Source organism: Lissotriton helveticus, chromosome 1_1 (genome assembly GCF_964261635.1).
Source record: "Lissotriton helveticus chromosome 1_1, aLisHel1.1, whole genome shotgun sequence".
Classification (NCBI taxonomy): Eukaryota; Metazoa; Chordata; class Amphibia; order Caudata; family Salamandridae; genus Lissotriton; species Lissotriton helveticus.
Window position 1 is genome coordinate 710,667,019 of NC_136057.1, and position 22,026 is coordinate 710,689,044.

The following is a 22,026-nucleotide window of genomic DNA, read 5'->3' on the forward strand; positions in this document are numbered from 1 at the left end:
ACCAGCTTTGACTGCAGTTTTACTTTGCCAAAGCTAAGTTGAGGTTTTAACTCAGTCGTTCAAGATACACTGAAAACGAAGAAAGGGGGGTGTAAAGCAGAAATGAATTGGGTTACATTCAACTATCAGGTTTACATGGCCCGCGCTGTTTTCAGCAAGCTATTGAAGCGTTTATAGAGTTGCAAGCTCACAATATAGTATGTCTCACATGGATTCATCATGGAATTGTTTTCATTTTCTATCCTTTTTAATACAACTGTTATTGGATCTGACATTCCTGTACCAGGTGTGATGCAAACAATATTTGTTCCCATAGCACTAGATACATCGTGCCTCCTTAACGCTTTATTAACACCTATTTTCACATATCTACGGATAGATTTGATACTGATCTAGAAGCTGTAAAACAATTGTGCACTGACGGTATCTTATTTTCACAAAGAAAAGCCCTCCTGCTGACATTTGTTGTCTTTGTTAGAGGGAGATGTACTTGTTGCAAACTGTTTTAATGAGCAACTGCTTCCCGCCGTTCTTTGTTGTTGATATTTGATTATGAAGGTACCGGTGCCCTTGCATTTATTTTTCCACTACTGTAAAAGCTCCGCTTTGTACAACAAGCACATGAGTGAAGTAGTCTGCGCGCATTGTAACCTTTGAAAGAGGTCCTGGGTGCACCTGGTTGCATGCCAGAAATGTTCTGCATATCTTAGGTGACCGCAGACCTACGGGCTTCTCACCAGCGCACAATCAAAACCCAAAAGCAAATTCCAAGCCTTTTCTTGTCCGTGGTACCAGCATTCCTCTTTTTCTTTCTTTCTTTTTTTAATGAATAAAAGGAGATCACTCGATAGGCCTGTAAAGAGATCTGTTGGATTCTATTACTAGGATAGTGTTTAGCACTTAATTGATTTCACAGTGAACTCAAACTCTCTGGGTCCCCAATTGAGCGAATGCTAATTGAGAGTACTGCACAACAGCATCATTTAGGATGCCGAAGAACATTTGCGAGTTCCAAATCCAGTGATTATTTTAAAATCGGGAGTTGCACAGTGTACAGGGAATAACAGAAGGCACCTTGACATCAACTTTGTTGATCCCATCTGATCGTGTTTGAAAGAATTAAAACTAATCCACACTCCAGTCATCTACATGCCTGTAAAAAGCAACAGATGCATTTTATCGTCTTGTAGACGTGAAGAATACAAATCTTTAATGTGGATATGCTACGTCGTTTACCGCCCTCTTTCCAAGCAGCTTTGGGATTTCGGGGTGAATGCTTACCTGCACACATTTCTTGAACTGCAACTTTCACATATCATCTGAACAGAATTTAATGTTACCTACACAATTCTTGAAAAATGTTTTCGACCACCTTTCCCTAACCCTCTAAATTGCGTTAGGCAACACAGCATACTTGAGGACGCAAGGCCTGGGAGGACAGTGAAATTATTTAAGAACCAGGTGTTGAGCCTAACATCAGAATTAGACGTGCCTCAACTGGATAAAAAAAGTCTTAACGACCTCAGTTTACATGCTTTTTCTTGTTCCCTGTCATGATGTAAGGCTTTTTTCACTTCAGAAGCGATTTGGCTCACATCATAACACTTTCATGAATCAGTCGTTGAGTAGATAATGATGAAACACTACGCCTCCGCATTGGAGTCCAAGGGTACCTGCCTTCCTTTCACTTACACAGTACTTGAGCGTTAATGGGAGGGCAAAGGGAGACTGAATTGGTTGTCCTGCTTTACCTTAATGACGTCTGCTCCGACCGGCGATCTTGCTGGCATGGAGTTGATTGTGAAGTCTTCCTTGTCTTTTCTCTTGCCTTGGCTTCTCTGGTCCATGGGGTTTTCTAAGTAAACATATTTTTTTCCTTACTGCTAGTTATTCCTGCTTGAGTCGCTCAGGTTCTTTTTAGCCTTGTTTAAGACAGGCTTAAGAGACCTTGATTTATGCGAGATCAGGTTTGGAAATTAAAACATTAGCCGGTATTACTGTTTCTTCCACCCCCTCCTACACACAGTATTGCTTCCACCTCCCTAGGTAAGAAGTGGGGAAACTCAGAGATGCTACTGAATTGGTTTGTGTGGAAGCTAGACACAGATTCCTGGAGAGTATGGGTTGCAATTTGGTATTAAAAACCAATGCTTGATACTAAGCAGCTATCGCTAGTTATATTTTACATATAAGCTCCATTTACACTGCTGGGATGTTGCACAGTAACAGGGTTTTGCCTTATTTGTGTCTTGTATCTAAATTTATGGTCATTGTATTTACGGATATTTATAGAGTAAATTTTTTCACCAGGTAACGATGCACATCTTTAGTGTTGTAGCCAAGGCCGGGGAATTTGAAGATACTTTAGGCTTAGCCAACCTTCAGGGTACAAGTGATATGTAACCATTCTTATTATGAAACTAAACACAACATGTAGTATTCCTTTAAGAGAAAATCCGCATTCGGTTTTTAGATGATGATGAAATGGGCATTGAAACCAGCCATGTAGGAGAGAACACCGATTTCATAGTCTCATTCCTTGTATTGGGGCTTTATTCGTTCAGGGAAGTTAAGATGATGGCGTATGATTTTATTGACAGTCCATTTGCAACCAGATGGTTTAGCATTTTCCGGGTGTAAGGCTCCAAATCCTTTCACATTAATGTTGGTGTGCCAAATGTGAATTTGGGTGTCTTTTCAGTTGTATAGAACTGTTTGTTGAATTGAAGTGAAGGCGGGCACTGGCACTGATTTTCAAAGGGGTGAAAGACATTCTTTTAGACAGTGGATTTCAGCGGACAAGGAGGCTGGAGCTATATTTGGATGTTATGAGCATATGAGGTTAATTCTGCTCCAATATTGGTGAAAAGATTGAACTTTGGTGTACACTAAACTTCACTAAATGTCAGGGAACTGGAAGTGCCCACGTGGATGTATTAATGATTAGAAAGACGCAAACCATTAAAGGCCAATGCTACTGGATTTCATGTCTGTTTAGAAGATGTTTGGCAAGTGTGTCAAAGACAGGTGAGAGATCTTTAGAACCATTAGATCTCTACAACATTGATGTGTTATATTTCATATTGTTACCCTATTGTAGGTCCAGGGAACATCGTGCATCTTACCTACATCGTCTCCCCTTCGAGCCTTATCCGGTTATTACTCCTAATAAGGACATACTGCCTTATAGGGACTGAACACCTAATAAGGACTGACGCCTTTTATGGGCTAAATCTGTCACCTACTTCCATGCCGAGGGAGGGTTCTTCCCAATCGATATTACTAAGACGTCATCCTTAGTGCATATGAATAATTTATGAGAACAATATCACGGACTATACTTCCTCTCCTATCCACGCACAAGGTTTAGTCCCCGTCATCCTTATACTAAACAATAGCTAACACACACATGGACTGTATAAATACAGCACCTCTTGCTATCAGTAAGGAGGAGGGACCGAGACTTCACACTGACCAGAGACGCTGCGGCTCCGACATGCAATCGCTCCAGCTGACAGTGGTCTGACTATCCCTTGCGGGGTGTCCAATCCGAGTCCAGGATGAAGTCCCACACTCTCACTATTTCAGGTAATGGGGTTCGACTAAATCCAAGCAGGATTCTTGGATCTTAGGCTTAGGCTCTTTCGCACCTACTCACATGCTTAGGTACACTTAGGTAAATCTAGAGAGGCATCATATGATTACGCAGTATCTTTTATAAATGTATTTTATATTTATGTATCAGTTTGACTATTGCAAAATGGTACAACTGTACTATTCCTTTTTATTCACTGTACTGCTGAGCTGATATCTCTGCTACTGTGTACCAGTTGTTGCAGCACATATATTTTACACTAGAAGAACGGTACAATAAATTCTTATTGTGCACACGCTCAATTGTTTCTTCTGTGTATCTCTCTGAGAGAAAATGATCATGCATGAGTGACTGGGTGAAAAGTAGTATGTGGTTTCAATGAGTGTGAGGAAACAGGGTTTGTTGTGTTCTGAGGTTGCCAAAAACTAATCTCTCTGATAAAAGGAGATTCTAGTGGCACTGTGAGCTAGCTAATGCAAAAATAGGCTAACATACTCGGTGGGGGTGTACAAAGTCAGTCTGCCACCAGACCCACAGAATGTTATCCAAAAACAGCGCAGGTTCTACATGAAGGGTACTATAGGAGCTATACTACAACTGTTTGCAGTTTCTGGGCTGCATAGGGGGTTCAGTAATAGGTGATATGTAATTTGTATAATTTGTCTTGCCGTTGTGTAGCCACAAATTTTTCAGTTGATTTCTAGAGAAATGGAAGAAGCATGAATCATCTATCGTTGGTGAAGTTGCTAGGGTCCAGGTTATCCTTCTATGGGAGAATTGCTTCCTCTTTTAAAAACAAAAAAGCCTGAGATCTCATTAATCTGCTGTGACCACAAGCACCTTGGTGCAGCTAATCTTGGCAGACTCTCTTTTGGCTGAACTAAGTCGCATTTATGAACACTAAATGTCTACATTAAAATCGCTGGCATATTCTAATATGCTGCTGTTGGTAAAGACTTAATTGTTAGAACATGTTAATGACAGGATAATTCTGCATTAAGACATGACCAGTGCATAGTGAAATAATAACTTCATGCATGTACATACTCACATTTCTAAGGGTACATACTTACAAAGGGATTTGAGAAAATAAACTAGAGTACCGGAGATAATCACCCCTCCTTGTCCATCCTCTGGCCATCTGCAGCAAGTGATGCATTCTCTGTTCTAAAAAAAAAGCGATGGCAGAAGATTTGAGGCTTACTCTTGAAATACTCATGGGGCAATTTCTCCTGGGGTGCAAGGCAACCTGAGCTGTTTTGTGTTTTATAGTGCTACTCTTTAAAAAAAAAAAAAAAATGTTGCAAATGTCCAAGGGGATTGCCCTTTTCTGTCTACTATGGGACGTCTGTCCCTTACCAGAGAATACACGCCATGCAACACCAACCCTGATTTTCTTTTTCCTTACTTGAATCAGAAATTTAGTACTTAAAAGGCGTAGTCAGTGAATTTAGCCGATTTGGAATTTCATCTAGGAGGAGGGGACAGCGAATACTGTGAGAGCATTCCAGATAAAAAGTATTTTCAAAATGATTTTTAAAAGCAAAGAAAAATTGCCACTGCTTAATATGAAAATTAGGGGTTTTGTTCTGGCGAGATATCCACATCCTGATATTTACCTGCAACCACATGGACTTCTTGAGTATAGTGGTAGGGTTAAAAAAAAGTCAGGATCCAGGTATTTAAAATAAAAACACAATAATGTAGCTTTCAGATTAGACTTAAATATTAAAGAAAACCTAGAGCTACAAAATAGTCACTCACTTAATGGGTGAAAACTTTGTATGTCTAATTTGTTTTAAAAAATATTTTTATGACCTTTCATGTAAGTTCAACAGCAGAATTAGATGACAAAGACCGGCAGCCGATCCACCCTTCTCCGTGGCCTCGTCGTTTTTTTAGGTTTGTGGTGCCAATGTGAAATGTCTTCACTTTATTTCCTACCACCTCTGTATTGAAAATCGAGACACAATGGAACTTTCATAGAAACTTTCCTAGATGTTGCTTTTCTCTCCTTTGTAAGTCTGAAGCAATTACGGTAGCAGAAGTTGACATTTGGCTTCACGTTATGTCTCTAATGCAGTCCTTACTTATTGGTTCATATATAGAAATAGTTTGCTTCGGAGTCTGCCACCTTACTGGTTTGAGAATTTTCATATTCAGAACATAATTATCTGCCTACTTGCTTGCACTGACGAACATTAGCCTATCTCTCCTCCAGGAAGCTCCTTCCTCTTTATATCCACTGGCGAAATAGCTTTGTTCTTGTACATAGTCAGTGGATCAATCTCTGCTCTTCATTTTGTTTCTTCAAACTAAATGCACCCAGTATATGTCTACTGCTCTCCATCAAATACCGCCCTAGTAATCTTTTGGTGGTGCCGCACATTAAAAAGATAGGCCTTCCCTGTCTAGGTGGCCTAGCTGTGGAGTCCCTTTTGTGCATTTAATCTGAGATTGATGATCACCTTCATCAGATGATCACCTTCTATTTGCCTGAATGCTTAATAGCTGGTTGAGCCCAAGTTTTCCGAGTAACTGTATCTCTAATTGTTTTGCAGAGTATCAGCACCAAGAAGCCACGTCAGTGTTGGTGCTTTAAAAACTTTAGGATTTAATATAACTGAATTTTTTGATCTTCGACATCGATGCTCAAACTATGCCACGTTAAAAGTTGCTAGTTTGTGATCATTTAATGAGGGTCAAATAGACAGACATAGTGGCCCATTGCCTGAGCTCTGAAAACCCATATCTGATATTTCTCAAATCACCATTCGGGATTGAAACCTTTATGACTTGACTAACCCTTAATAAATCACAGAGAATCCCTGGGTCCTGATGGATCATCTGGTTATGTTGTCAAATGTCTGTGTACCCCCTAATTCTGGATTGTTGGTAGGCAAATGATTGAGTTGTGATCCAGCGGAAGCGGTGTAAAATTTGTGGGCATAGACATGAGTTACCCAACATACCATAAACTCAAACCTCAGTAAAGAAATTCACAACAACACAGAGTTTGGCCCATAGAAACTCTATTACCACTTACAAATCATGAGGTCCTCCAATAGATCTTTGTAAGAGCTAATAGGGACTCAGATAATTAGAGAAGGAAGTAATTTCTTCCTGAGGACCTGTAATGAAGAAATGCCCATCTAACAACTATAATCAATAACCATATCTTATCTATAATATCAATAAAAATGACAAACTCAGAATAGTAATCAAGGCACTTTTATCTAAACGTTAAGATGAATGGCCAATACACAAAAGTACTTTAGAATTTTCATTACTTGGTTAATCAGTTGAATACAGGTAAAATCACACACAATTACAGTTCAAAGTAAAATACATCATAAATCAAATAACTGGTGTGAGGGGCAAGAGAAAGAAAGAATATGCATTACAATTTCAGGAAGCATTCAAACCAAAGTTCAGTTGTTGATTATCTGGACCTATACGCAAAAATGGACTAAAGCACAGAGTGCAGTAGGCTGATTAGCTAGCCCTTCAGCAAAAAGAGTAGTCTGCCCAACTTCACCAGCCGATGAAGTACATGGTGAAACTTCAGGAGAGTTCAGTCCAGGATAGTCAGAATTCAGACTGACAGCATATGTGCCCAAGAATTGCAAGTAAAATAGCAGCACACGTCCTTTTCCCACAAAGCAATTATCCCTCACAATGTCCCCGGTTCCAGCCCACAAAGTATCTTTTACAAAATTTTGCATGATTCTATTGGTTGAGAACCATGGTGTGATTCTGGAATGATCATTCTCCAGTTCAAATCGTCCTCAACCCACATGTAATACCTTTGGTCTCTGTCTATGGTTTTCTAAGAATGTACACTATTCATTTCACCTCGGAAATAGGAAGCACACTTGTAACATAACATGTCCATGCGCTCACTTCTGAGTTAGCTTGCAACAAGGTTGACACAAATAATTCATAGAGAGAGGATATTCAGACTGTAAGAAAGAAACTTCAGTGATGATACTTGCAACTATTCCATTTTATTCCTATTCGAAGGAAATAATGAAGGACATAATGCATTTCTCTAAGGCCTACAATGGAAAGACATAATACATTTTGAGTCCTACTTGGGAAACTACAAAACCGCATTTTCTAAGGAAAACGTGCTAACGTTAAAACATTTGAGAAACATAAACGCATAAGAAAACTAATCTATAAACAATTCACTATTGTCATAAGCATAGTATAATCCTATTTTATCATTCAACAGCTTCTCTTTGCAGTTTCTGATTTATGTTTGAGAAAACATAGCAAGTCTCATTACAATAGAGCAATCCTTTTAAATCATATTTTGCTCGAAACCCACCAACTGCATTATTTTTCAGATTATTATCATAACACATAGTAGTTTTTCTCTCTCATCATATGTCTCAACTTCACCAGTTTGCAATCTTTTCTGCATGCTTTTACAATGCAGTTTAAAAACTGTGCTCAAGGATACCCAATGTTAGTTATGTATTTCTAAGTATGTTTTAGTAATTCACACGCAATGATTTGACCAAGCAAACTTTTTCTTAAATAATCATGCTTCATCAGTTTTTTACTCAAAGGTGAACCCGAGTTTAAGTGCAATTCATGTCTACCCATAAGCATAGTGATACGCAAATACCACTAGTTAGAAATGGTTGTGAGGTTTTCTTTTAAAACTGAAATAATGGTATGTAATTTTTGTTTGCATGTAGGAAACATCAAAGACGGTATCAAGCCGCTATAAAAGGTAAGAAAGTCCTATTCTTTCCGGATTTTCATATGTACTGACGTGCCCAATCTAACTTGAATGTATTGCTTATATAGAATTGATTTCACTTTTAGGTACGCTATTCTTCTGTTCAAGATCCCTAAATATATTTGTAGGGCTTGCACTGCTGTAGGAAAACAAACCACTTCACACATGCAAGAATAGTACCATCTTAAAATATTATTCAGATTCGGGTAGATCTGAAGGGAAGTACAAAAGTTTATCAAATCTGAAATTACGATCTAGAAACATGCTCGTCGAAAACTAAGCATACAGACTATAAGAGCAAATCTAGCTTGCAGTATCTGCAGTACCCCTTCCCTTCCATCTGGATTATTGTGAAATATTGGACCTTCGTCATTGGTAAGCATCTTTTCTTCTGCATATTAAACAAGTGTGATCCCGTTGATGGCAACGTGCTTCCTGCATCTCTGTGATACACACACACATCTTGTAATTCTAACCGCTTCTGCCAAGCAAATACCATGCAAGCATTTTGGTTCAGCCTCTAGTCTCTCTAGTGGGCTGGGTCTGTCCGGGTATGAGAACCTGCAGTTATTTTCAGCAGGCCTCGAAATGGGTCTCTATCGGGCTCAATTTTCGGACCTCTCAAAGGTAGTCAATTTTTTTCTTGGACTACAGTGAGACCATGCATATTGAGGTGTGCATGCTCATTTTGCTCACTACTGAGTAGTAGAGGTCATGGCATGACGTCATGCCAGGTGAGACGCGTTGTAGGGGAAGAGAAATCCTTTAAAGAGAGCCATTTTCTCTCAGGATTTCCCTTCTCTTTTAACAGCGCAGGAGCAACGTCGTCGTGGTGCCAGCCTTGACATAGTGGGATGATTAGGAGAGAGATCACCACAGGAAGCTTGCTCCATCACAACCCTGCTCTGATCTTTCACACTGAGAGTCAAGGCTTCAGTGTTATCCAGCAACAAAGAAGCGCAGAGAGAGGACTTAGTCTGTGTGATCCTACCCCAGCCCTAACAGCCCTGACAGTTCCAGGAAGTTAGAAGTTGAAATCGACCTACACATTCGGGAGGTACTCATCTTCTAAATGTTACTAATGCTTATTGAAAATAAAAGTTTAGCTTTTGTATAGGGACCTAAATAATGTGATTTTATGTTTCATCGTGTTATATCAGTATTCTTTGCAATATTTTATTAAATGTATCCATAAAGACTAAATTGGAGAGGGATTTATATTTTTGCTCGTTCTGGGGGAGTAGCAGACAAATACAGCAAAAATTATTCTGCACACAGCAGTCGACTGGTTCCATGTCATGAGGGTAAATTCAGCCACTCTGGATTTTTTTTAAATGTACAACACACTGAAAGGTGGGACTTGCAGGCAAATGTTTTATTGGCGAAAAAGCTACTACAGATCCTGGCACGCTTTGTTCAAATTGATGAAAATCCAGCACCAGTTCAAAGTCACATTAGTAACCTGGGGCGAATCTGGCAATTTTCATGCCTAGTGTGTGCTTAACCGCATGCACGCGGGCGGAATTCCGCCCGTACGCTGGGTTTTTAAAAAGCGCACTTTACGTGACGAGCTGGGCTCGTCATGAGCGTGCGAGGAGGCTACGCCATGACGAGCCCAGCTCGTCATGAGCGTCGAAGGGGTTAAGGTCATGAAGAGCCCCTGGTCAATGCTATTGTTTTTAAAACACTTTCAGACTTGTTCGACACAGTAGCATATAAGAATTCAAAGTTAAGGTGAACCTTTAATTGTGCGACTATTCTGCTATGCCTGTCATGGTTATTCCCCGTCACAAATTGGGTTTTGCAAACCTTGTGTATTCAAAACAGAACGGAGCGCTTCCCAAGTTGTTCAGTGCTGTGAGGTTAAAGGATATATATCTAGGCAGGAGATACCCTATATAACCCTATAGCATCTGGGTCAAAACATGCATATATCAAACAGGAAAAGAAGGCCTCGGGATAAATACATCAAACGTAGGTCGGAAAGATACTCAAATTACCTCTCCCTAATATTTAATCTTAAGATATGCTCTAACAATTTAATAAAAAATCACTAACCACCGGTTGACCCAAAACAAATATCAAATGTTTTAGACTTATAACGCAAGTATTTATCAGTTTTTTTTCTCTTCTTTTCTTTTCTGAATGTTCTTTAGAGTAAAAAAACTACATTAGTATGACATTTATATACAAATATATACATTTATCACAATTGACATATATACACACAATGTTTATACAAAAAACATAAATAGAAACAAAGTTATACACTTCACTTGTTGTTTCTCTTAGCCCTTCTCATTCAATAATGGATGCTCTACCTAAAATTTCCTTGATCATTCCTTATAAGATCACCCTATTGAGCATCAAAGATTATCAGCTTTAATCTTAATTTTTACATAAATGCTCATAGATATATTTTCTACATTTTTTATTTTTATTAGGTGTCTTCCTCTGTATGTGTCGAAGCGTTTCAGCTCATTAACTTGCGGGCCTGATCAGGATTAGGGCTCCAGAGTAACACTTTTTCAAAAGAACCTCTGGTGGTAAACGGATCTTCCCACCAATATACCACTCCTAGGGCGTAGCTGCTCTCAAAATCACAGTCCGAATCAAACAATGAAAGTTAATGACAGTACACCAGCTCGTTAGTAGTCCGATGTGTACTGGACTCACACACTCCCTCTCGGTGAAGTATCTCGCCGTATTCTTATTCGCTTTGGAGCCATCAAACTTTTGCTATCGCCGGAACCATCCCGTGCACCCGGTCAAAAGGATGGCAATGCCTGGGTAGCCTTATTCTAAGTAGTGAGGTAGAAGGGTAGCAATTCCTAGGAGCATTCTGTGTTGCATGTAGTGATGCAGTGAAGCAGAAGAATGGCAGTGTTGAGGGTTATCTGAGTAGTGATGCAGTTAGGTAGAATATAACTTACACTATGCATTGATGCAGTATGGTAGATGGATGGCAGTGCCTCAGGATATTCATTATACTGTGCAGTGATATAAAAATGTATGATTTTCTTAAGCAGACAGTGCTAGTGGTCTTGATTTAGACCACGCCCCTACTTGGATAGGCCACACCCCCTTAATAGGTTTGCCCCACTGTGGTATATAAATAAATAATACCGGATCTAGGTTTTACTGGACATAGCAATAACAGATAGCTCAATAAATAAGAGTCAAGATTCGAGGTAGTAGGAGTTTGCAGGTTTTAATACAGCATAAAGGACAGGAACAGGACAACCTGCACGGGAACAGGATGGCAGCGCTGCCGGGGGCAGGATCAGGATCGGCGTAACATTTAATAACAGTGCACATATATATATACTAAAACAGTTACATTACAATGAATTACAGTAGGCGGAGCAGTGGGTGTGGTCAATAGCAGTCGCGAAAGATAAGGCATAAAAGTAGGCGTAACAGGGCGTCTACATAGACATGTGATGTAAACGTAACAGAATATGTCATAAATGGGGCGGAAACATGGAGGGGGCTACCTAAGGAGCCGGGACCTCTAACCTAGTGGTGCGCGCAAACTGACAATGACGTGTTACTAGGAGAAGCTGGGGGCTATGAACTCTGTGCTAGGAGCAGAGACTGAAGTCTGGAGAGTCAGGGCGACATGTACCTAAACAGTATCTAGTATCTAATGTTTAGAGAACATGTTGATAGAATCCAAAAGTTATCGGGGTAAAGGCTAACGGACTCTAAGACTGGAGCATGCATTATTCTACATGTAGTGCGTGATGAAGAATATTAAATGACCATTAAATGCAGTATTTCTCTTACATGGAGACGTAAAGGCTAGACAATGACGGAAACTATTGATGTGATTCAGTAGCTTAGGAATGCAGAGAAGGAGGGCTGGACTGATAACTAGAATCATAACATACTCTTGGCAGACTCAGAGGCAGAGCCAGGCTGAGCCGGGCACTGTGAGGCAGGAAGTAAGTGAAGGGTCGAGGATTACAGGTGGGGGCTGTATCGCTCCTCAGCGAGGACTCAGAAGACAGGAGCTGAATCTGGTGTCCGGGCCCTTTTGAGGCCTAGAAACGGGGACTTTACAATGAAATAACGTGCACACTGAGAAACGTGGCAACGTAACTTTACATAGGCCTGATACTCGTAGCTTTCACGAGAACTGGAAACTGGCATACTAGTGATGGACACAACTGTAATTGCGTCTTTAATCAAACATGGGGGATACATATGCATATTTAATCATGCACACATAACATAAGATGGAGGACACGTAGGGACACAGAACATGGCAAAATTTACTTTTCCACATTCCCTCCTTGTCACTACGTTTCCATCAGGAAACATCAATATTCATGATACCATCTATCATTTCATACAGTATCATTTGCTCGTCTCGAATTTTCTTGGAACGGGATTTAGGACGAGACTTGGGACTAGGAATACAAGATGTAGCACAAATGCCGCAAATCGCAGGGCCACATTGTAAACAGAGGCAGCAACTAAATATGATCGCTACTGCAATACCTAGAAATGACAATACTTTCCATCCCCAGGCGGAAATTGTATTCCAGAACCAACGGAACCACGTCCAGGTGCCTGGATCTTGGTGTAACATATGGGCAATCTTATGGAGTCTGGTAATAGCTGAATAAACAGACGGTGCGTTATTAGGAATGAAAATGCAGCAACTAGATCCGATGACTCTACATGCCCCGCCCCTATCGGCCAGTATGACGTCAAGGACGAGACGATTCTGGAGCACAACAATTCTCATAAAGGATTGTTCTTCGGTTAAGTTACCTAGAGCAGAAGTAGTCTCAATCACTACTGCTTCAAGTGTTCTGGTTAATCTACGTATCAGTTTACTATTCACGACAGTACCTAAGTAGGGGAAGACACCTTTATTGATATCTATGTATTGTTCTAGAGCAGTTTCAGTATAATCGACAATCGGGAGATTTCTCTTGTGTCTAGTATGTACTAGGTGGGAATTCCTATGATAGTCAGGTGGGGCTAGGAAAACTGGTGGCAGTAGGAAGGCAATGTAACATGTACCATCCCAATCAAGGGGCAGACGAATATATGCGGTCTGACCACAAACAAAATAAGAATGACGTGAAGCTTTGAAAATAGATTTCCTACTGTCACTATACTTGACAATAGTAGTACAATCACTATGGCCTACATGTACGGAACCATTATTTCGGACACATAATTCACCTTTGACTGGTAGTACTGAAATAGCAGGTAAGTCTGGAGTAGAATCAGACTGAACATTCAGGACCATAAAATTCGAAGAATAATTACCCAAATTATAAACTTCATTTTCTAGATCTAACCCTGTTCTGTGGGGAAGACCTTGCTTGTCTGGGAAACATGTACTGTTCAGAAAAGACATATCTGTTGAGGATGACGTTAACGTGGACCATGCTCCACACGAACCATTATGTGAAAATGGATAAGGAAAGAGTGGCAGAACTCCCTTCGGTGTCTGGAAAGGGGGGAGTCGACCACACACCCAACAATTTGTGGCATTGCTGGTCTGGTGTGAATAATGTAACATGCGGATAAAGGAGTTATTACGCATAGCAAGACGATAAGAAAGTTCATGAGGAGGCAGATCACTAAACGTGTGCTCTACTGTAACATTAGCAGACTTATTTACATGAGAAACTGAAAAACACAAATAAAATGCATAACTGGTGCAGGAAATCATAATGCTAAAATATAGCAGAAAACATAAAATAATAGTGCAACTTCTAGAGTTCTCACTAACTCTCTCTCTGTGGGGGTCTATTATATACATGTCAGAAACCGGTCTAACCGTTTCACTTAGGGGAGGACTTAGACAATCAAACTGGCTGACTTATTTTACTAGACCTTAGTTTAAGCTTATACTCCTGTTGCGGAGTTTTCTCTAACAGGGAAGGGTTCGTAGCAATGTCTTTTGCGGGACAGTCCTTAAGAATAGTACTTTGGCAGTCTTTAAGATCCTCGGAAATGTTCTTTGAAACAGGTTTCAATCCCAAAAATCTTTTCACATGTGACAAATGGACCCAGCCCTTCCTGCCTTCCAGCTTGACGGCAGTACGGGTGGCCAGGAGGACCTGTCGGGGTTCCTTCCAGCGAGGCTCCAGCGGACTTGAACGATCAAAGTTCCTGACCAGAACCATGGATCCGGGAACGATTTCATGCGGTGCCACCTCGGTATTGTCTGGAAATGCGGCAGCAACCTGTGAACGACAAGAGTTGAGGGCAGACATCAAGGAAGCTAGGTAATCTGTCAGCATATTACTTGAAACATCGGTAATACTTCGAGGTCTAGGTGTACCCCACATATTAGGGGGGTGGCCGAATACGACCTCATAAGGGGACAGACCTGATCTAGAATGTGCGACCATGCGCATATAAAATAGGGCAACTGGCAGAGCTACTAGCCAGTCCACACCTTTCTCTTTACATACTTTTGCAATTCGGATTTTCAGGGTCTGATTATGTCTCTCTACGAGACCGGCTGCTTCTGGATGGCGTACACAATGGAACTTCCACTGGTACCCTAACAACAGGGAAATATGTTTCATAAGCTCGGATGAGAATGGCTGGCCGTTGTCAGAATATATGACTCTTGGGAGTCCGTAGCGGGGGAAGAATTCACGAACCAACTGCTTGGCAGTGGTCGCGGCTGTGTAATCTGGGACTGGATATGCTTCTGTCCACCTGGACAAAGCGCATACAACTACAAGGACATACTTGAAACCTCGACATCGCTCCATCTGAATATAATCCATCTGGAGGACTTCAAAAGGGTGGTCAGGGGGCTGGAATCCACCTTGTTCCACCGGGACACTTTTTTACCTGGATTAAACTGGCAACATATCATACAAGTACGGACCTTCTGCTTGGCTGCAGCTCGTAAATGCTTGTTGAACCAAATGTTCTGGATACTATCTAACATAGCTTTTTCTCCTAAATGTGCTGGACTATGTGCGGTATTGATAATGACTTGAACCATGGAATCGGGGAGAAACCATGTGGCTTTACCCTTCGTTACCCATCCCTGATCTGTCTGGACCCCTCCTTGTTCGGACCATTTCTTGATTTCCTCGGGAGTAGCATGTAACTGGATATCTATGACATCTTGAGTAGGGTCCTTAACTGTCATACAGGTAGTTGGATCTGGAGTGTATGTCGGTGTCTTATTTACTGGAACGTCTGGTGTCTGTGCTGTAAGCTTGGCTGTGCGATCTGCTAGATCATTACCTTGAGAAATAGTGTCAGTAACTTTCGTATGTGCTTTGCATTTCATGATAGCAATGGATGTCGGTAAGTGTATGGCATCTAACAGAGCTTGAATAAGGAGACCATGCTGAATCTTGGTTCCATGAGAAGTCATGAAACCTCTCTCCTGCCAGAGCACTCCAAAGTCGTGTACGACTCCAAATGCATAACGCGAATCTGTGTAAACATTAACTTTCAGGTTCTTGGCGTGTATGCAGGCTTGTGTCAGAGCAACTAGCTCTGCTGCTTGAGCAGACAGGGTGTCAATACGGTGTGTTTCAATAACTTCAGTGTCAGTAGTCACTGCATACGCGGCTACTAGTTCTCCTGTACTTGTTCTCATACATGAACCATCCACAAAGTGTCAGGTCGGGATCTGGTAATGGAATATCTGTCAGATCTTGTCTTGGCTTTGTCATAATGTTAACTACTTCCACACAGTCGTGTGTGGCAGGATTTGAAGTAACTGACGGTAACAGTGTAGCAGGATTTAAAACGTTGCAGCGTCGGATTTCTATGTGTGGCTGGAACAGTGTCAATTCATAACCTGTTAAACGTGCAATTGTCAAGTGCTGAGTCTGTGTTCGGTTTAAAAGAACTTCCACGGAGTGTGGGACTTGTACTGTCAAGGAATGTCCTAATACTATGGAATCACTTTGTCTGATAGCTAGTGCTGTGGCTGCAACTGACTTGAGGCACGCAGGCAGAGCCTGGGCTACAGGATCTAATGTGCTCGAAAAATAAGCACAGGGCTTGTATTGTCCTGCTTGATCTTGTGTGAGAACAGATAATGCTGTACCTTCATGTTCAGTGACGAAAAGTGAAAAAGGCTTACTGTAGTTCGGTGTAGCTAGAACTGGAGCTTGGCATAGAGCTTTCTTTAATTCATTGTAACTAAGTGTATGTTCAGATGTCCAAGGGAGGACAGTCGATACGGCTGCCTCCTGTGTCGTTAACTGTATCAGTGGCTTAGCTAGAAATGCATACTGAGGAATCCATTGTCTGCAGTAAGAAGTAAGGCCGATAAAAGCACGTACCTCCTTCTGGGTCTTGGGCTGAGGAAGACTCGCTATTAACTGGATACGGTCAGGTGTCAATTGCCTACCCCTCTTGGACAGTAAGTGGCCTAAATAGATCACTTGCTGGACACAGAATTGAAGCTTAGAAGGGGACACCTTGTGCCCCATCTCGGCAAGGAAATACAAGACTGTAAGGGATGCTCGCTCGCAAGCACGTTCAGAACGGGCTGTGATCAGTAGATCATCGACATACTGGAGCAGGGCAGTGTCAGTTGGCATGTGAATATTGTCTAGTTGTCTCTTAAGTGCTTGACTGTAAATACTAGGACTTTCTGTGAAACCTTGAGGAGCTCGTGTGAACATATAGCTCCTTCCATTTAAACAAAATCCGAAAAGGAACTGGCTGTCTGGATGAATGGGGACACTAAAAAATGCGTTCTTGAGGTCTATGACTGAAAAAAATGAGGCTTCAGAATCAATGGCTGTCAATAGGGAAGAGATATCTGGGACAACTGGGTACTGGGGAATAATACATTTGTTAAGCTCTCGGAGGTCAATCACTAATCGATATACAGGGGGTGCATTTGGATCAGTACGTTTCATGACTGGAATGATCGGAGAATTACATACATTGGAGTCAGTTTCTACAACTACTCCTTGAGCCATGAGCTCGTCAATAATTTTGGATAAGGCTGCTACAGCCTCAGGTGGCAATCTGTACTGTCTGATTCGTGGTAACACTACACCTGGCTTGAGAGTCACACGATGGGGTGTGATTTGCATATAACCTACATCAGTTGGACCTTGCGCCCATAGATGCTGCGGAACATTGGACAATCTCGGATCAAAATCTCGTAATACATAGTGACCCTTGAAGTCACGTAGGAACAGTCGTATTCCCTCTGGGGAACAGCAAATAACTGCACCTAATTCTTTCAGTGTTTTAATGCCTAACAGATTTTCTGGACACGACTTTGTAAGTAACAGATCAGTAGTGCGGGACAATGGACCTACTTCTAGAGTAACTGGCTTAGATATCTCGTTTACAATAGGCTTTCCTGAAAATCCAAGGGAAACATTTCTAGAGCCTGAGAGCGGAGCCCCTGGAACTTCGGCGTGACTGATGGTGGTCCTACTTGCCCCTGTATCAATCAGAAACTTTCTGTCTTTCCCTAGTACTTGACTATGAACATAGGGACCCTCTTGATCTACAGGTATCTCGATGAGAGGCAAGCCTACCTCCCTCTCTAGGCTGTTTCATGAATATGGCTGATACTCTGGATACTCAGACTGCGCATACTGGTACATCTGTTGTGTAACATGCTGTGTTGCAGCAATAGGCTGCGGTGCTGGAACTGTCTGTTGTGCATTCTGTGGCTGAGAAGTCTGTGAAACTTGTTCTTGTCTAGGCGGACGTGGTCTTTCTTTAGTTTTACCGGTAGCTATATTGTGTTTCAGAACTGCACACTCGTTTATAAAATGACCTGGCTGTTTACAATAATTGCAGGTCCCTTTAACGGGAACTGCAGAATGACTGGCCTGATTCGTACCCCTCTTCTGACTGTCTTGTGGAATAGATTGTGCAACTAGTACTTTCATTTTCGTGTCTTTCATACGTTTCCTTTCATGATCTTGTTCTTCTCTGATTCTATTCTGGTGATATTGAAGCATCTGTAACATCTGGGACGGGGTATTAGCTTGCCAGGTACTTTCGACTTTCAAAACTCGATTCTTAACTTGTGGACTTGAATTCTCGACTAATTTAGTAACAAAAAGATGAGGGTATGACTCGCTACTTGTCTTGAGGCCACTGTTGATACTAAAGCATTTCTCGAATCTAGAATAAAAATCACTAGTGTCTTCATCTTGTTTCTGTTTACAGGCTGAGATTGCATCCCAGTCTTCCTTTTTAGTGGCTAATAATCTTGGCAAAACTTGTATTAACAATTCTGGTAATTCTTTACATTTCTCTCCTAGACCGGTACCTGGTACTCGTATCTTATCTTCAGCTTCTAGAACTGCCCAATCGATCTTTTTCTCTCCCACCTCCCAATCTTTTTCCTTGAGTTTTTCGTATACCCCTGCGGGCAACAGGACTTTTAACATTTTAATAATATCTGGATACGTGTATTCTCCCATACGGAGCATGTCTTTTAATTCTCGGTGGAACCCTGCTGGATCTTTGTCGTGACAGGGAATTAATTTCTTCATCTCTAAGAGTTCCATCTTTGTAATCGGGGTGTAAACAAACACTCGTTGCATTTCACCATCTGTTGTCCTGACTGGGTGTACTTCTCGTAACGGATTCTGTCTATCTATGTAAAACGGTTTACTTTCTGGAGGTGAGACATGAACAAAATGCGGGTTCAAAAACGTTCTATATTTGTGGCGCTGTTCTAGAATGACACTAATTAAATCGGTACCTAGACCTTTCCATCTATACTGGAGTAACTCGTTCAGGACATCGTGTAACGGACCTGGATCAGAATGTTGACCCTCATACAATGTAATGAGGTGCTGGATCATATACATACCCACCAGTCGCTGCTCGGCTGGGGGCAATTTCAGGAACATTTGTGCCACTATTTCGTCTGGAAAAGTGGTAGAATCAGTAATCCATCGGACTGCTGATCGGGCTAGTTCTTGTTCATGCATGGTACTTAACTCACTGTAACCGATTCGTGATTTCAGAATGTGATCGGTAGCTTGAAATACTTGTTCCAGAGAACCTTGTTCTGGTGCTGGATGATGTAAAACTGACTTGTGTTCTAGGCGCAAATGGCGATCTGGAAATCTAGATTTTCCTACATACGCTATTCTAGTGGGATTCTCGTCCTCTACCTCTTCGGTAGAGTCATTTTCTTTCTCGCTTACTTGTGCTGCTTTACGTTGTTCGTGTAACTTTAGTATTTCCTTACGAATTTTCTTGTACATACTCTCTATACTACTGATAGTCTTGTGTTTACCCTCGGCTATATTATCACTCCACCTTGTCAGAATTTTCATTTCGGCCGGATCTTTAGTCGGGGAATCTTGTTCTCTTATTAGACAATTAATCAGAAACTTTAATAACATGAGCTGGATCTCAGCTTTCCTTTGAGACATGGCTTCGCCAATACTTTCTGGATCATCCCCTGTACGGATGAAACGATATATTCTGTCTAGATCTCCTTTCATATCTGGTAGGGTGTCCAAATACCCGGTCACCCGTCTTACACGGATGGAATATATTACTGTACTATCATCACCTGCAACTGGATCATAGCGGCATTCAGTGAGAGCTCGTCGGATGTCTGCAACGGACTTATATTTGGGCGTACGCTGTAACGCACATTCATGTAACTCGGCCAACGTTCTACGTTGGTGTGGTGGCGGGGTACCAGGAGGACCTCCTCCTGCGGCCCCTAAACTGGAATCGTCGACTGATACTCTTCGTACTAGCGCGGCGGGAAATTGTAATGTAGGCTGGACCGGGGGTACCGTAGCAGGTACTGCAAGAGGTGCCCCGGTGTCTGGAGGAGCTAGATTTACATTATTTACAGGGACTGGCGGAACAGGATTCGCATATTCTGGGACTGTGTCGTCCAAATAGGACGAGATGAAAATATCAGCTGCGGTCGGTTTGTGACGTAGCTTAGTCGGAACTAGTGGTGGCGGAAAATTACTGGATGCCTCCGGGGTTGCTTTTGGCAAGCCCTCGGCAAGAAGAGGATACATACCCTTAATAAGGGCATGCCTCTGTCTGTCTGACTGTTCGGTTTTGACTCGTTCACCTATCTCGATTAGTTCCCTTTCTTGGGCTCGTTCCAAAGATTCTCTACTTAGTTCTGACTTTCTGATTTCTTTTTCGGTTCTTTTATGAGATTCTTTGCGCCATAACTCGATGGCATCCTTCTGTGACTGTCTGGCTTTCTTTTTCCATAATGCTTCTTCTACTCTCATGATGCACTCGGCATCCCACGTACCTGATACGGGCCATCTATACTTTTCCTCTAACTCTCTGGTATACTCTACCCATAAATCTAGATATAATATGGCACTTATGCCATGCTTTTGATACATAAAATTACCTGGACTGTCCCTAGGCGGGACAGGAACTGCTGCTTCTAGCAGACCTTTTCTAGTTTTTAACTGACGTAATTTCGAGAATAAAGGCATGACTGAACTGTAATCTAGACACAATACAATACACAACGAACACGATAACTACACCACTTTCATACCACGACATTAAAAATACATGAAGAACATTTAAAATAACAGTTCGAACAGAATACTACCTGGAATACTGAAAACAGAATACATGAATTTTCTCGAGAACAGAACTGACTAGAACAGAAACTAGATGCACTGCTGAAACAGTACGAAACTTACCGGTCTCATAAAGAGACACGTCAGGACCCGCATCCACCGAAGTGGACACTTCGTTTTGGGTCTGTGTACCACCAACCCACGGACCAGAGTCAATTAGATTGACCCTGTCTAGATACTACCCCAGCAATGGTACTCACCGGGCAGCAAGAACGGAAGGCCTCGGACTGGACTGGACTGCTTCGACGCCGGACGGACGAACTTCGGACTTCTGTTACGGGTGGGCCTCCGGATACCTCGGACCTTGGACTCTCGGCTTGGGCTCTGGTCGGGACTCGCCGCGTTCCTCCACCGCCTCGTCTGGATGCTGGACCGCCACCTCCGTCTCCTCCGTGGGCCTGAGGGATACTTGAAGCAGAAATATCTGCACGTGCACGGTATGGTTCCGTCACGGCTGCAGAGGGTCAGGGGGCCGGCGTGGCTTCACCGGCGCGTGAGGAAAGGGGAAGTCCCTATTCGGGCGCCATTATGTGGTATATAAATAAATAATACCGGATCTAGGTTTTACTGGACATAGCAATAACAGATAGCTCAATAAATAAGAGTCAAGATTCGAGGTAGTAGGAGTTTGCAGGTTTTAATACAGCATAAAGGACAGGAACAGGACAACCTGCACGGGAACAGATTGCAGGGCTGCCGGGGGCAGGATCAGGATCGGCGTAACATTTAATAACAGTGCACATATATATATACTAAAACAGTTACATTACAATGAATTACAGTAGGCGGAGCAGTGGGTGTGGTCAATAGCAGTCGCGAAAGATAAGGCATAAAAGTAGGCGTAACAGGGCGTCTACATAGACATGTGATGTAAACGTAACAGAATATGTCATAAATGGGGCGGAAACATGGAGGGGGCTACCTAAGGAGCCGGGACCTCTAACCTAGTGGTGCGCGCAAACTGACAATGACGTGTTACTAGGAGAAGCTGGGGGCTATGAACTCTGTGCTAGGAGCAGAGACTGAAGTCTGGAGAGTCAGGGCGACATGTACCTAAACAGTATCTAGTATCTAATGTTTAGAGAACA

General features: G+C 41.9%; 1 protein-coding gene across 2 annotated transcripts in view; it reads left to right on the forward strand.

Annotated features, from left to right (window-relative positions):
• PAWR (pro-apoptotic WT1 regulator) overlaps positions 1-22,026 on the forward strand; it is a 441,530-nt gene that overhangs the window by 367,274 nt on the left and 52,230 nt on the right. For both annotated transcript variants that reach the window (XM_078674246.1, XM_078674244.1), the window contains one exon: positions 8,305-8,339. In XM_078674246.1, coding sequence (XP_078530372.1) covers positions 8,305-8,339 — 35 coding nt within the window. The remainder of the gene's footprint in view (positions 1-8,304; positions 8,340-22,026) is intronic.